This window comes from Octopus bimaculoides, chromosome 7 (genome assembly GCF_046866305.1).
Source record: "Octopus bimaculoides isolate indiv1 chromosome 7, ASM4686630v1, whole genome shotgun sequence".
NCBI lineage: Eukaryota > Metazoa > Mollusca > Cephalopoda > Octopoda > Octopodidae > Octopus > Octopus bimaculoides.
Window position 1 is genome coordinate 75,246,991 of NC_142934.1, and position 15,838 is coordinate 75,262,828.

At 36.9% G+C, this 15,838-nt stretch overlaps 1 protein-coding gene across 3 annotated transcripts in view; it reads left to right on the top strand.

The window, feature by feature from the left end:
* The window catches only part of LOC106867909 (ionotropic receptor 25a), a 152,682-nt gene that overhangs the window by 57,586 nt on the left and 79,258 nt on the right, over positions 1-15,838 (top strand). For all 3 annotated transcript variants that reach the window (XM_052969756.2, XM_052969755.2, XM_089355519.1), the window contains exon 2: positions 11,340-11,666. In XM_052969756.2, the coding sequence (XP_052825716.1) occupies positions 11,498-11,666 (169 nt within the window). In that variant the 5' untranslated portion in view covers positions 11,340-11,497. The remainder of the gene's footprint in view (positions 1-11,339; positions 11,667-15,838) is intronic.

The following is a 15,838-nucleotide window of genomic DNA, read 5'->3' on the forward strand; positions in this document are numbered from 1 at the left end:
TTGTGTCTTCACAACTCTTCACATAATCTGCTGATATACTGTTAAACTTTGTAAGTTGCTTTATTCCCTATTTTTGGTAGATTTTTTTAGAAAGGCTTTACTCTTGTACTGCAATATATAGAAAAAATAAACAAAGCCTTTCGATCTTAGCTTCGCACTACGTACTATTCAGCTAGTATGGAATTTCATCTCGATGTAACCTCATTTGAGCTTAGTTCAAATTTTTTAATATAACTTTTCTCAGTTCTATATTTAAGAGATGAGGAATTATTTACATTATTTACATTTGACGGATATTTGTCCTCATCTTTTTTGTTGTTAACACAACGTTTCGGCTGATATACCCTCCAGCTTTCGTCAGGTGTCTTGGGTAAATTTCGAACCTGGGTTCTCATTCCTAACGATGTTACTATTATTATATTATTATTATTATTATTATTACTATTATTAGTGAATCGAACTCGGAACCTTGGGGTTAGTAGCCCGCGTTCTTAACCACTACGCCATATGCCCGTGGGCAATTATGGGGTGAATTTTGAGGCTTATAAATCTATTATTTTTCTATCCTTCCTCAATACCGGTTCCCATATGCTATTCATATCTGCACTCGGTCTGCTTAGGAGGTTGTTGTGTCCTAGCATATGTGCTGCTTCTTTTAGTTTTCGTATTTTCCAGTGTTGTTCCCTGTCTATTATTTATTTATTATTTTTTTTTCTATTATTTTTTGTCTATTATTTTTTTTTTCTCGTTTGTTGTTTTCCATTTCTCCTTATAAGCGCCTCTTATTTGAAAGTCTGTTTTACTTGTTGGCTTCTCCGAAAACAAAACAGCCCTTCGTTCATGATTTGTTACTATTTGTATTTATCGCCCACCGTTCTTTGCTAAATGGTTTGGTATTCCTACAGAAGATATTTTATAAGGATATCCTAAGCGCAGAAAACCCCTACCTCAACATGTTCATGATAATCACAATATTTGAGAATCGGACTATAGAATCGGATATATTCTAAATGATGTGTTCTAAATTGGTATATCGTACCAATCGGACTTGGTATGATGTATTCTAAGTATTTTTTGTTTGTTTTTCTATCTAGTTTTGCTAATTTACTTAAACTTCTTGTTGCAAATATTGTACCATCAGTAGCAGAGCTAGAACGTTCATATATAGTTTTCTTTTTCAGTTAAGTTTGCTTAAGTATTAATCTAATACTCCTTTCTAATATTTTTGATTCATGCTACTTCCTAATTTTATATGTCTGCGTTTGGTCCAATTTCCTTTTCTGTGTTCCATTATCTAATACGATGTTAGTTGTTTTTAGTTTTTTTTCTTTTGTTAATTTTCTTTATTCATGGTTACTGTGGTACATTTTTTTAAACCAAATTTCCTGTTAATTCTTTTTGCACTCTATGTTATCATATTGCCAGTTATTCATCATTTACCGAATACACCTTGAAATCAACCATGAGCAAAAAACGCTGATTATTTCCTAATAGCAATTGTGTCCGAGTCTAATTTCATTTATCATGTTGATGGAAGATGTTTATGTCAGTTAGAAAATGAATAGAGAGCGAGAATTCTCGTTGGAATGTTCCACTTCTAATAGAGATCAGCTTCCCTTTTATCATTCCTCTTCTACTTATATCTGCAGAATTTTTTCATCTATTCATGACAAATTTGATATATCTGCTCTGTTTTTGGTGCTACCTTACTGATAGCTAATTTCAAAAATATTCTAATAGTCATTTCACATAATACTCATAAACTTTTATTAAGCTTTCGGTTATGATGTCATTGATCCGTAATTATCCTACAAAATCTTTAATCTTCTAGAGAATTCCATTTGTTCTTATGGATAAAAGATTATTTTCAAGGAATCATTTACCCTCTGCAATATCATTAATGGTAAAGCCTGGAATGCTGGAAGCAGACAAATCATGTATCTGTAGTTAGGGAGTTTATAGTTTCTTCAGACTTCGGTAATAAGATCATTCTCTACTCATAGATGTAAAAAACAATAGCGTTTTATTAATAAGTTAATATATTCTTACACTGTTTCTATTATCATTGACATAATCTGTTTTCGATTTATTTTCCACGCTGTTATTTCATTGAAATTAATGGATATTTTTCGATGCACTGAGGTGCACTCCCTCTTCTTGTATATTACAGCTGCTACTCTCTGTTATGAGGTTACGTTAGTGATAGATCGATAGTATAACGGTTTTATTGGTAGTCACCAGTTTTTCTACAACAGTTACATTTTTGTAAGTACCGTGCAATCAGGAGAGGTGACGAGAGGAATTGGCTCCTTTAGTACATCGCAAGGTCGATACAAATAAAAATATGAAAAGAGGATAAATCCTGTATAAGTGCCAGAAGGAAAAGAGAGACACAACCGGTAGAAAGTTTAAGAGAAGATTTTATTGATATGTCAACATGTGTATCTGTGTGTGAGTGCGACATATAAACATAATAATAGACAGGCCGTCATGTAAACAAAGTGTATGTGTATACAAACATGGATGTATGCGTGTGCGAGAAGTTGCAAAATCCATAATGTGGGGAATTGGATATTTGTCTGGTTGCGTTTTCGCATTAAGCTGTCTAAAATCTCCACAAGGACACCAGTCAATGAGATTCTTCTTCACCATAACTAACGGTGTTGACCAGCTATTACTGGAAGGACGAATTATACCATGGTCCAACATATGACTAAACTCGGCCTTAGCAACCTTCAATTTTTCCGGAGATAGTCTTCTCGGCTTGGAAAAACTTGGTGGTCCTTGTGTGATGATGTGATGTTTCACTGAATGCAAACACTTGGTATTTAGAGCTAATGGTTTCGTAATTTTAGGGTAATTCTACAGAATCCGGTGATAACGATTTTCTGAGGACGCCATGAAATACAATGGACTGACTGGCCTTTCTGCATCTCATTCCTTGGATGTTTAATGAAGTTTCTGTGTCTATCAGCTTTTGTTTTTCTACATCTACCATTAAATGATAGTGTGCCAGAAAATCTGTCCCTAATATTAGGTATTGCAGATTCGCTACGATGAAGATCCACTTATATTGTCTTCGTAAATTTAAATTCAGAGTTAAACTAATCTCTCCAAATGTTCGAATTTCAGACTGATTAACTGCTTGAAGAGTCAAATAAATAGGTTTTGGTTTCTCTTTCAAGAGTTTTACAGGCCAAATTGAACAGGCTGCTCCTGTATCTACCAGAAACCTTTCTTTCGAGTTCGAGTAAAATACGAAAAATACGCGACTTTTATTGAAGCTGTCCACAGATTTCATCGCATCTAATCTGTGGCTGAGAAGTTTCCCGAATTTTTGTTGTTGTTTAGAAAATCAAATGCACATGGCTTGGAACTTGGACTTCTTGATCTCTTTCGCCATTTTGCGTTGTTTCTTTTAGCAGAGCGACTGTCTCTTTCGGGTTGAAGACTTTCGATTTTCTTCGTCAACAACTCGTAACTTTCTTTCAAACTTTCTCGTAACTTTCTTTCAATACCTGTATTTCGGTAGAAGAAAGTTCGTATTTATGTGTAACAGAGAGAGAAAGAGAGAGAGAGAGGGGGGAGAGGGATAGAGAGAGAGAGGGGGGAGAGGGAAAGAGAGAGAGAGAGAGAGAGAGAGAGAGGGAGAGGGATAGAGAGAGAGAGAGGAGGAGAGGGAAAGAGAGAGAGAGAGAGAAGAACGCTACAATAGAAATGGTGTAGCGCCGGACAAAATGTCCAGTAGTATATAACTAGTCCCAGGAAGATTAAAAAAAAATTGCGCAGTTGATTAGTCTTTCATTTTTTTGAAGTTGATAAAAATAAAGTCCAGTCTAACACAGTAGCCGATAAAATCGACATTGCCCCTTCTCCCAGCATTTGTGGTCGTTTATTTGTTAGAAATCATAATTGTTTTTATGTTACACAATAATTATAAGCTGGCGGAAATCCATGTTTTCGACGTGGTTTCGATTTCTGTTTAAGAACCTTTCGTTTAACTTCTTCCTCATACGTAACATAACCTGGTTCTCATTGCTTGGAATGCGGCACAAATGAAATTGAATACTCAGTCTTCACAAATTCAACAATGCTTCCAATACATATAATTATAAGCCGGCGAGCTAGCAGAATCGTTAGCACGCCGGACAAAATTCTCTGCAGCATTTCGTCTGTCTTTATGTTCTGAGTTCAAATCCGCCGAAGTCGACTTTGCCTTTCATCCTTTCGGAGTCGATAAGATAAGTACCAGTTGAGTACTGGGATCGATGACATCGGCTTAGCCCCTTATCCCGAACTTGCTGGCTTTGTGCCAAATTGAAAACAATATACATAATTTATATATCATTTATATAAACGGTGCAGTGGAATCGCGTGAAATTCAGCACAGAGCGGCAGCATGGTCCGCTCATGTTCAGGAGATTTTTATTGCCCTCCAACTCCCACGGTTACCGAGATAATCGATTATTACTTTTTAAGATAGGAATATCCTATTCAAAGTGAGGAGGGGCGATTTTGTTGCCTTTCCCATGCGCGAAATTTTACGAAAAACCAACACAATAAAGATTATTTTTTTCCAAGTAATGTGGCTGGGTTTGTTTTTCGAAAATTTTAATCAGAGGCACAGAAAAAGAAAATAATTTCAGTTTTTTGTGCATTAAAAAGCCATAGCTGTTAGACGCTGGCGTACAGCGATCGATATATACGCAGTGAACGTTTTCTCCATTTGCGTGCAATAAGGCTTAAGGCAAGCGAGTGTAACACCGAAATAACTTGAAAAGAATGCATGTGGGAATGCCGTTATAATGAATGCTCATTTAAATGTATTTTGCATGGAGTTGATGTACTTTTTAACAGGAGAGGAGTGCCTGCAGGCTGGTTCTTCTCAAATTTATGCCTTTTCAGGTTCAATGTGTTTCAAATAAGTACTGACAATTGAAGGTGCTTGCAAAGACAAAGAACTACCTGTTTTTTTTTTTAACAATTTTAACACTGAGAACATTGGACAAAATATGTTATTGACATTAATAGTTTGTACCTCAGCTAATTACTGTTGAGAACTGCATAATCCATGTGTCATGTTAGAGATCTAAAAGGCATTTTCGAATTTCATTATTTTCTTTAATCCAGGCAACGCTGGATATTTCTGCTAGTAAGCATATAGGATTAAGGGTCTTATCTCAATTGGGGTACCATACAATAATATCACACTTCAGTGGCTATAGTAATTATCATATCAAGTAGCTCACGAAACCCACCTCACAGCAACACCACAGAATTACACTGCACAATACCACAACAGTACTCTACAGAAGTACACTACCAAGCTAGACCACAACTCACGCCAACACCGCTCAAGGACATCACATTACAGGACTATACTACAACACCGTACCGCAGAAATACACAACACCATCCTATGTATAAACCAGCACCAGAGCACAACACCAAACAACAATACCGTAGAACAGAAATACATCACATCAACACACTACATCACAAGACCAAAATACATCACACTATAAAACTGCAGCAAACTACGACACCTCACAATTACACTCCACAACTACAACACCACGCTACATTACGTCACAGCAACATCACCCCAAAATGTTGCACTAGGATAGCGCACCAAAACATCATACTATACTACAGACCTATATTACAACATATAGGTTGTAATATATCATGCCCAAGTACTGTAGCACATCACAACATCTCAACACGCAACACTGCTGCTCCGAAGCACAGAAATATACTGCACCACAACGCTCCAAAACAACACTACAATACCACAGTAGACCACAACACTAGACGTGCCACTTCAAGACAACAGCACTTCAAGACAATAACACAGCATTGCAACACACACCAGAACTGCAGCACAATACAATACAACAGGACTACGACACAAAATGACCCCAACAGTAATGCAGGATAACATAAACGGTACCAAAGTACACTAGCACAATTCTGTACAACAGCACAATACCTCTATCAAAACACCACAACGCCGCAACACCACAATGCTCCACCACAAGTAACACAATTCTTCAATTACAGTAATACGATCCCGCAACGCAATTAAAACCAAGACAGGAGATACTACGTGGTTATTCGACTTGCTAGAAATAACGACGTAGTTTCTCTCAAATCCCGTTTACACCCTTGCAAAAGGACATGTTAGATGAGGTTGTTCTGAATTCACTGATCGTAGGAAAAGACGGGATGGCCGCTGATGAAATCCCTTTGATAACAAATCTGCTCGATCAGTATTGACCTAGGGTTAGATAACAAATTTTCAGTTTTTTCCTGAAATTTTCAAATTGTAAAGTTAAATTATGGTCACCCTGTACACACACACACGCACACACGTAATATATACCGTTGACGTCAGATCTACTAACGGTTATTTTAAAATACTTAATAGCGTTCTGTTTATCACTTATGCAGTCACCAAAATTGTTAAACTGTCTTGTTGGTGAGATTGGTTCTCTTTCTTTCCCGATGAGAAGATTACATTATTTTACACCGTTTATTACTATGGAATAAAACTAATGTTGTCTTCGAAACATATGTCGAAAGTAAAGGAATTTGAATAACATCTGCGTTTAACTCCATTTATTTACTTATACTATACAAATTACTGCACATTAACCCGGAGTTTCTACCTTTGAATAGGTCACTACATTCTTGTCCCTTGCGTGAATTTTGCTACCCTGGTAACTGTTTATTGAATTTTCCGTGTTAACTGTAAACAAAGGATAATTCACTCATCCATTTATATATATATATATATATATATATATATATATATATATATATATATATATATATATATATATATATATATATATGTATGTATGTATGTATGTATGTATATGTATATATATATTTAAAAAATGTAACCACATGTGAATCGTTGGCGATTTATTTTCCTCCGTTTTCCTTTTCTATTGGACTTTCCTCTGTCTCCTGTTTCTGAAGCAGAGCTTTGCTCGAAAGTTAAAACTACCTTTCTTTCCTTCCCTGAGCGTCTGCTAATACTTTACATGTACCACGTCCTCGTGCTCTTGTTTTTTTGTGTGTTTGTTCTTCGTTTTTTTAAATTTACTATATATATATATATATATATATATATATATATATATCACATGATTTTGACATCAGAGTCGGTATCTTTGGGATCAGTACAGTATACTGTACTAATTCCAAGGATACTGCTGTTTTTTTTTATATTACGGTACAAGAATAAAGTCTTTCTAAAAGAATTTAGCTGAATTGAATTCGGCATAGGAAAAAAACTGAAATCCTTCAGAAACATACATACATACATACATACATATATATATATATATATATATATATATATATATATATATATATATATATATATATATATATATATATATATACATATATATATATATATATATATATATATATATATATATATATATATATATATATAGGCATACATGCACACATACATACATACACGCATGCATGCACAAGCACACATACACATACATATTGTACTAATCTGAAGGATACCCACTCTGATGTCGAAATCATGTGATTTGTGGAAACGTGCGTAGCGATGTATTAAATATTTATAAATTCCATCCTAGAATTATTGTTATTATTATATTTATCCTATATTATATCGGTATAACCGTGATGCAACCCCGAAAAACTGACAGACCAGTCAGTATTATTAGACGGTAGCTGGCATAATGAAATAGGAGCTTGGCACCGGTGACGTAACAGCTCATTCCTTTAAGACGAGCAAGATGAAATGAAATGCCTTGCTCAAGAATACAACATACAGCCTGATTCGAGAATCGAACTCATAGCTTAACAATTAAAAACCCGACGCTCTGATCACTGAGCCATACGCCTTCTCACACACACAGAGGCACACACACACACACACATACACACACACAGACACAGAATTTTACGCACATGAATGAATAAAATAAAACTGCAATACTGTACACTGCCCACACTAGATAACACAAAACTATTCCGTACTAAGCTATACATTATACTAATCCATACTAAAGCACATTATACCACAGCATACAAACATCACATTAGAGTACTTTAGAGTACACCACCACGACGCCGCTCCGAAATACCAAGGCGAAGACCTCACACATGGAATTGCGGAGAAATATTTAGAAAGATCTAATGCATCTTTTGGCCTGCAGCGACTGATTTGCTTCGGAATTAATGTTGGTGTATTGGTGTGATGGTAAGTTACCGTGGAATGGTAGTGTAGAACTATAAAGATTTGGTGGTATGATGCAGTGGTGGTGGTGGTGGTGGTGGTGAAGTGATATCATCGTAATGAGGTGGTATGATAATATGATAATGCAGTAGTTGTGATAATATGATAATGTGGTTATATAATGAGTTTGTGGTAGTGGTAGTGGTAGTAGTCTGATGTGGTGGTATGGTGATATGATAGTGTGGTAGTATATGTGCGACAGTATATGTGTTTATATATATAGATATGCATGTGTGTATATTTGAAGAGTGGATGAGAGAGAGAGAGAGAGAGAGAGAGAGATAGAGAGAGAGAGAGAGAGAGAGAGAGAGAGAGAGAGAGAGAGAGAGAGAGCATAGCGGTGGTGATTGATGGTAGTGATGGTAGTGATTACGGTGACGGGGATGATGATGATGATGATGGTGGTGGTGGTGGTGGTGGTAGTGTGTGTGTATGTGTGTGTACGTGTGCGTGTGTATGTGTGTGTGTATGTGTGTGTATGTGTGTGTGTATGTGTGTGTGTGTATGTGTGTGTGCGTGTATATGTGTGTGTATGTGTGTGTGTGTGTATGTGTGTGTATGTATGTGTGTGTGTGTGTATGTGTGTGTATGTATGTGTGTGTGTGTGTATGTGTGTGTGTATGTGTGTGTGTGTATGTGTGGGTATGTGTGTGTGTGTGTGTGTATGTGTGTGTGTATATGGTGAGGGTGAGGGTATTAAGTACTGTCGAGTGTATGAGAGAAGGTGTTGGTAGTTTTAGTTTTCTAGACAAGAGTAAACAGTAAGAATAGGCTAAAGAGGGTGGCAGGAAAATTAGTGGAATTGTTGGTTAGATTTCTGGAATGTTCTTGGAGAATTAGTGGAGTGTAGTGGAGTGGTGGTGGTGGTGGTGGTGGTGGTGGCGGGGAAACGGAGGGGAATAAGACAGATGAGGAGGTTTAAGAAAATAGGGACGGAGAAGGGAGAGAGTTAGGAAGGGAAGGTCGAGGAAGGGAGAATCGTAATGAAGAAGAAAGTAAAAGTCCGAGAGGAAGAATTAAAAGATGAGGGAAAGAAAACAAAAGTAAAGAGAGAAGGAAAGAGAGGGGAGGGAAAAGGAAGAGAGAAGAAAGAGATAGAGGTATTGGAGGAACATAAGAGCTGGGGGAAATTTTGGGAGTCGTTAATATAATCATTGACTGAGGGCGGGCGATTTGGCAGAGTCGTTACTGCGCCGGGTTAAATGCTTAGCGGCATTTTGTCCGTCTTTACGTTCTGAGTTCAAATTGCGCCGAGGTCGACTTTGCCTTTCATCCCTTTTGAGGTCGATAAAATAAGCACCAGCTGAGCACTGGGGCCGATTTAATCGATTTATCTTCGCCCCAAAGTTGCTGGCCTTGCACCAAAATTTGCAACCGACATAATCATAAACTGTGGACATCGTTGGTTATTTACTGCGTGAAGGGGTGTTTCTCTTGCATATGTCAGAAATGTGTTACTTCTTTACCGCATCTACCTCACAGATGTACAATAACTATATCAGACTTGTATTACAACTCTGTTATAATTGTCTCATAATTATACCAGAGCTGTATCACATCTACGTTGTACTGTATCGTAACTACATCATAGCTGGACTACGACCACACTTCATACAACACAGCTGTGTCACTACCACGTCAATTGTATCTTAAGCAAATTACAGCGGTAGCACAATTGTGTTACAACTATGTCACAATTATATCGTAGCTGGACTACAACTACGCGTCATACATCACAGCTGTATCACAACTACGTTATAATCGTCTCATAACTACACCACAGCTGTTTTACAGCCAATTTATAATTGAATCATAACATCACAACTGTATCACAAGTACGTTATAATGGTTTGACAACTGTATCACAGCTGCTTCATAATTATCTAATAAGTACATCACAGTTACGTTTTAACTGCATCTTAACTGTATAACAACTGGACTACGAGTACATATCATACATCATATCAGTGTCACAACTACATCATAACTACAACAAACTTATATCGCAGCTACACTATAACTGTATCATAACTACATCACAACAACACCATAAATACGCCACAAATGTATCATAAGTAAATCGTAGCTGTACTACAACAACGTCATAATTATGTTGTAACTACATCACAACTATGTCATAACAATATCATAACATCGCAGCTTTACCACAAGAACATCACAAATATAACATTCTTTATCACGTTTGTATGACAACTACATCACAAATTAATCATAATTACATTACAGCTGTATAACAACATTATACCTAGTTCATAACTACATCACAACTCTACCAATATTATCACAACTGTATTTTAACTATAACACAGCCTATAACATGGCTGTGCTTAAACTGTCGCAAATGTATTACATCATATCAGATCAATACTGTATCACATCTTAGCAGCACCATAACATTATAGCAGTATTACGATTGTCTTTGAACATTAATCTCTGTTTCCCGCCCATTTCATCTGTCCATCTTTCCTCCCATCAATCACTTCCTTCTCCAGTACCTCATTATATTATCATTTATCCACCTCCTACCCTCTGCTTTTACCTATCAAACATCAAACAATTAAGCGTTTTGCCTCTGGTGGTGAACTGATCAGTAAAAGGGAGAGAATATCTTCTCGCTTATGCAAAGTTGAAGAATAGGCAAATTTAACTTTTAATCTAAACTTCTAATTTTTTTTCTTTTTCCTACACAAAATAGAATAAAGTTCCTAATGTCTTTTTGTGGTAGATAGCCACGTATACTGCTGTTTCATCTTTCTTTGGAATCGCCAGCACGGCATAATAAAAGACACACATTTATTAAGCTAAATTCAATATTCTACGAAACTTCAAAAAAAAAAAAAATAAGGAAAAATAAAGAGAGAATGTAGAAGATAGATAATAGGTTAAAAGATATATTTCATCTTCTCTTTTTAATTTTTAGTTTTCTGTATAATGCTCTAAATTTTCCAATATTTCCTTGTAACTCATCTTTTCAAAATAAACCCAATACTCTTTCATTGGTTCAATATATCTCTACCTACAGGTTACCTCCTCAAGATACAGCCAAACAGAAACTCGAGAGATAAAGAGGGAACATAGGTGTGTGTATATATATGTGTGTGTGTATATGAGGTGTGAACTCACCTCACGTCACACGGATCCTGGTTACCTTTCACGCCGGTCAACCCTCACCCGGCGACGATGAGGTCTCGTCTCACTGCTGTTATCGGCGGCGGCAGTGGAAGTAGTCATCATCGTAGTCTCCGTGGTGGCGGTGGCGGTATTATAATAGTGATGGCGGTGATTGTTACCATGCTGACCTCGGCATTGACTCTGTCCGCCAACCAGACGAACACGAGTTCGACCGTCGGTGAGTATCAACACTTTCTTTTGTAGATCATTGCAGTTGTCGTCGGCGTCGTCATCATCATCATCATCATCATCATCATCATCATCATCATCATCATCATCATCATCATCATCAGTAGCAGCAGCAACAACAGCAACAGCAGCTGTGGTTGCATCTCTAGTAGCAACATTACAACCATCATCATCATCATCATCATCATCATCACCACCACCACCACCACCACCAGCGTTATCATCATCAATGACAACAACAACTACAACAACAACTACAACAACAATAACACCAATAACAACAACATCAACATCATCATCATCACCATCATCATCATCACCATCATCACCACCACCACCACCACCAGCAGCAGCAGCAGCAGCAGCAGCAGCAGCAGCAGCAGCGTCATCATCATCAATGACAACAACAACAATAACACCAATAAGAACAACATCAACATCATCATCAACACCATCATCACCGTCCTCATACTAAGGCAAACCTTGAATTCCGCAAACTGTGTACCACAAGGACCTATCCTCTCGTCCATTCCATTTGATTTACAACATATGTGTCTCAGCCTTCCACCATTCTCTAATCCTATTTCAAGCGCCTAGAAAATTAAGTTCTTAGTTTTTGAAAGTATGAAAATACTGAAGATTTAGTTTTTGAAAATACCAAGGAGTAAAATAACAGTGCAGTGCTAGAAAAGAAGGGAAAACAAGAAAGATTATGATACGAGGTGGTGGCCTGAAAAGTTCCTGGCTTTAGGTAAAAGAAAATACAAGAGGATCGGTCAATTATAACTAGTGGGACCCGTGAATATTTCACGGAATTAATGGTGAACTCATTGTTTTGTTCTTTTCCTGAAAACATTATCCAAAAACCCTGGAGGCGTAGCCTGTGTTGTGTCTGTATCGATAGATCGTCGCTCATTTGCTAATCATTGAAAAGTGGAAGAAATTAGAATACAATTATTACTTAATGCACTTTATACAGGGCGTCCACAAGGTCTCGGTACATGGAGTAAATAAAATCATAACATAAACAATTAAATATAACAAACAATAATTTCTTAAAGTATGTGTTAATCTCCATGTACCCAGACTTTGCGGACACCCTGTATATACACTTTATGCACAATTTTATAGACTTAATACACAACACTCTCCCGCTTTCTCTCTCACTCTTTGCCTTACCTTCTTTTTCTCTCTTCTTTTTCTTTCGCTCTTCGCTTTTCCCTATAGCTAATCCTGTGAAAGCGTTACAGACGGGCTAAGTTACGGAGAAAAAACCTAGTTTAAAAAAAATATACATTTCATTCACCACCCCTTCTCCTTCCCCTGTCTACCATTTCTCTCCTCTCTTCTCTCAGGCGCCTGTAGCGGCATTCATTTCCGAATCGGAGTGAAATTCCGCCGGGGTCGACTTTGCCTTTCATTCTTTCGGGGTCGATGAATAAGTGCTAGTAAAACACAGGGGTCAATGGGATCGACTAGTCCCCTCCCCAAATTTCAGGCCTTGTGCCCATTGTAGAAAGGATTATTTACACTACCCTTTTTAGAATCGATATCAAAATGTTTAGAGACTTTCTGCTTATATTGTTAAAAGTTACCCGTAACTATGGCTACTACATATAAGAGAATTGAGGTCGTCAGTGGTAGCGTCAAACGTACACGTCAATCCACACCGAGCCAATATAAAGCAGAACAGTTCATGGTGCTTTAGTCGCATGGGAGGTGCCGTTCATCTTTTCTGTGTCGATTAAATAAATACCAATTGAGCACTGGGATCTATGTAATCGACTTGTTCCCTTCCCTCAAAGTTGCAGACCTTTTGCCAAAAATTAGGTGTGATTTATTGCTGACCCCATTTTTTGCACGGAGCTGATTTAGCCGCGCTATTTGTGCCATGGTGAATCTGGCAATCGCAAAAGGATAAAAGGAAAAGAAAAAAAAAACTCTCTGTAATTTCCCCTTCCTTTTGTTCCTAAAGCATGTGATTATTTTGGTTGATGGTTAATCCAATCTTGTTTGAAGTATTTAGTTACGGCTCTTTATGTTCCCATTTCAAAACCCACCGAGGTCAACTTCGCCTTTCATCTTCCCGAGGTCAATAAATAAAATATCAAGCAACTAATAGGTACGATTTAATCGACTATTCGCTTTCCAAACTATGTGGCATTGTGCCAGGGTTATAAATTATTATTTCAATGTAATTATGTACCTATTTACTTCTTTGTATTACCATTATATTTCGTTTTTCGTTTGCCTGAATATCAATTTTCGTGTAACCATTAATGCAGCATGATATGAAATGTTGAATAGATATTGGTTATGTTAGGATTGTAGGATTGGGTAAAAGGTAAAGTCCTACTTCGGTCATGAATGGCTACGGGATTGCACCTAGAAAGTTCCTCTCCGCGGTACAAGTCCGGACAAGGTTCTTTATGGAAGACCAGCAGTCGCGCATGCATATCAGTCTCCCCTCTCCACACCAAAGATGTTATCCAAGGGGAAAGCAAAGGCCGATACAGCTTGGCACCAGTGACATCACAACTCATTTCTACAGATGAGTGAACTGGAACAACATAAAACAAAGTGTCTTGCTCAAGAGCACAACACTCAGCTCGGTCTGGGATTTGAACTCACTGCCTTATGATTGTGAGCCCGACGCTCTAACCACTGAGCCATGCGCTTTCCAATTTCATAAAAAGTAGCATAAAATTTTGAAAGAGGATTGCATTGGGGTAGAAAGAAGCTCCGAATAGAAATTTTATGGGTAAACCTTCCGATATATGTAAAATTAGAGTGTAAATCACGTAGTTAATAATTTAATGTGCCATTTCAGAATATTTCTCTTTAAGAAATAAAAATAAACCAAACATTTGTTTCACTAACCCCTTATATTTTGATGGTTACATATTTTGAAGGCTGCTTTTCATCTTTTCGGGATCGATAAAATAAGCACCAGCTGGACATTGTGACCAACATATTTGATTTTGTCCTTCCTCTCAAAATTGCTGGCCTCTGGATATAGCAGAGAAAGTTATTAGAAACAATATAAGCAAAATAAAATATTTTTTGGTTGTTCCTCGAAACGCTGGAATTTTTTCAATCGTTTCGGTATTAAGTTGACAAGCCACGGTTTCTAGACTTGACCCAAACTTGCGGATTAATTTTCAGGACTTTCATTTGAGGCCACTTGATATACTAAAGCTCTATTTCTTATAGTTAAGTATTCTATTGAATTGCATATTAAATTGTTAACGCATATTACAAAGGTAATGAGCTGGCAAAAATGTTAGCGTTTTTGGACAAAATGCTAACTGACGTTTCTTCTGGCGGTTTACATTCTGAGTTCAAATCTATAATTTGCTCGTAGTAGTTATTACCATTAATGGTTTTATTCAGCACATCTGTTGGTGAGCTATAAGCTAGACAAAGGAGATTAGGAATCTCCCTGAAATACTTCCCTGTAGGACTTCTTTTTCTCTGTAGTAATGTAGGTATTTATAATAAAGTGTGAAGAATCGACATATTCCTAGAGATAATCAAATGGTGTAACATATTCCGAGGAGGTAATCCAAGGTTTAAGGTGTCCAAGAATTAAGTATTCCAAAGTATTTGTCGGATGGACGTGGAAGGTCTGCGTGAGCGTGCATCGCTTGTGATTGATTCGGTTATTTATAATTTTGGTATGGCATGATTGTTACATAGACTTAGTATAGTTGGTTTATTGGTACACATATTCTTCTGTATCTAGTTTAGTTATTTGCTTATACGTATATAGTTGAAGGGTAGATGTCTCTGGTGATCTTGTTTTTTGGAAATCAATATTTTCCTCTTTAATAACTCTCCAGGAGATCGTTCTGCTCTGTTTACTAATTTCTTTAATGTCTTCAGCACATATTCATGAATATTGATTAGAAATTGGGAACCTCGATAATTCTAGGAGCTTTTCAGTTGTTATTGACGATAAGATAATCGATAAAATGAATAGAAAGAAAAGAAATAAAGAAATGGAAGATAATCTAATTACCTGTAAGATCGATATTAATCATCATTAATAATATATCTATTTTCCTTGGTTTGTTACATACACTGAGATTTTCCTTTATCAAGACATGAATTTCTTACATTATTATTGTTATTGCATGGGTAGCGAGCTGGCAGAATCGT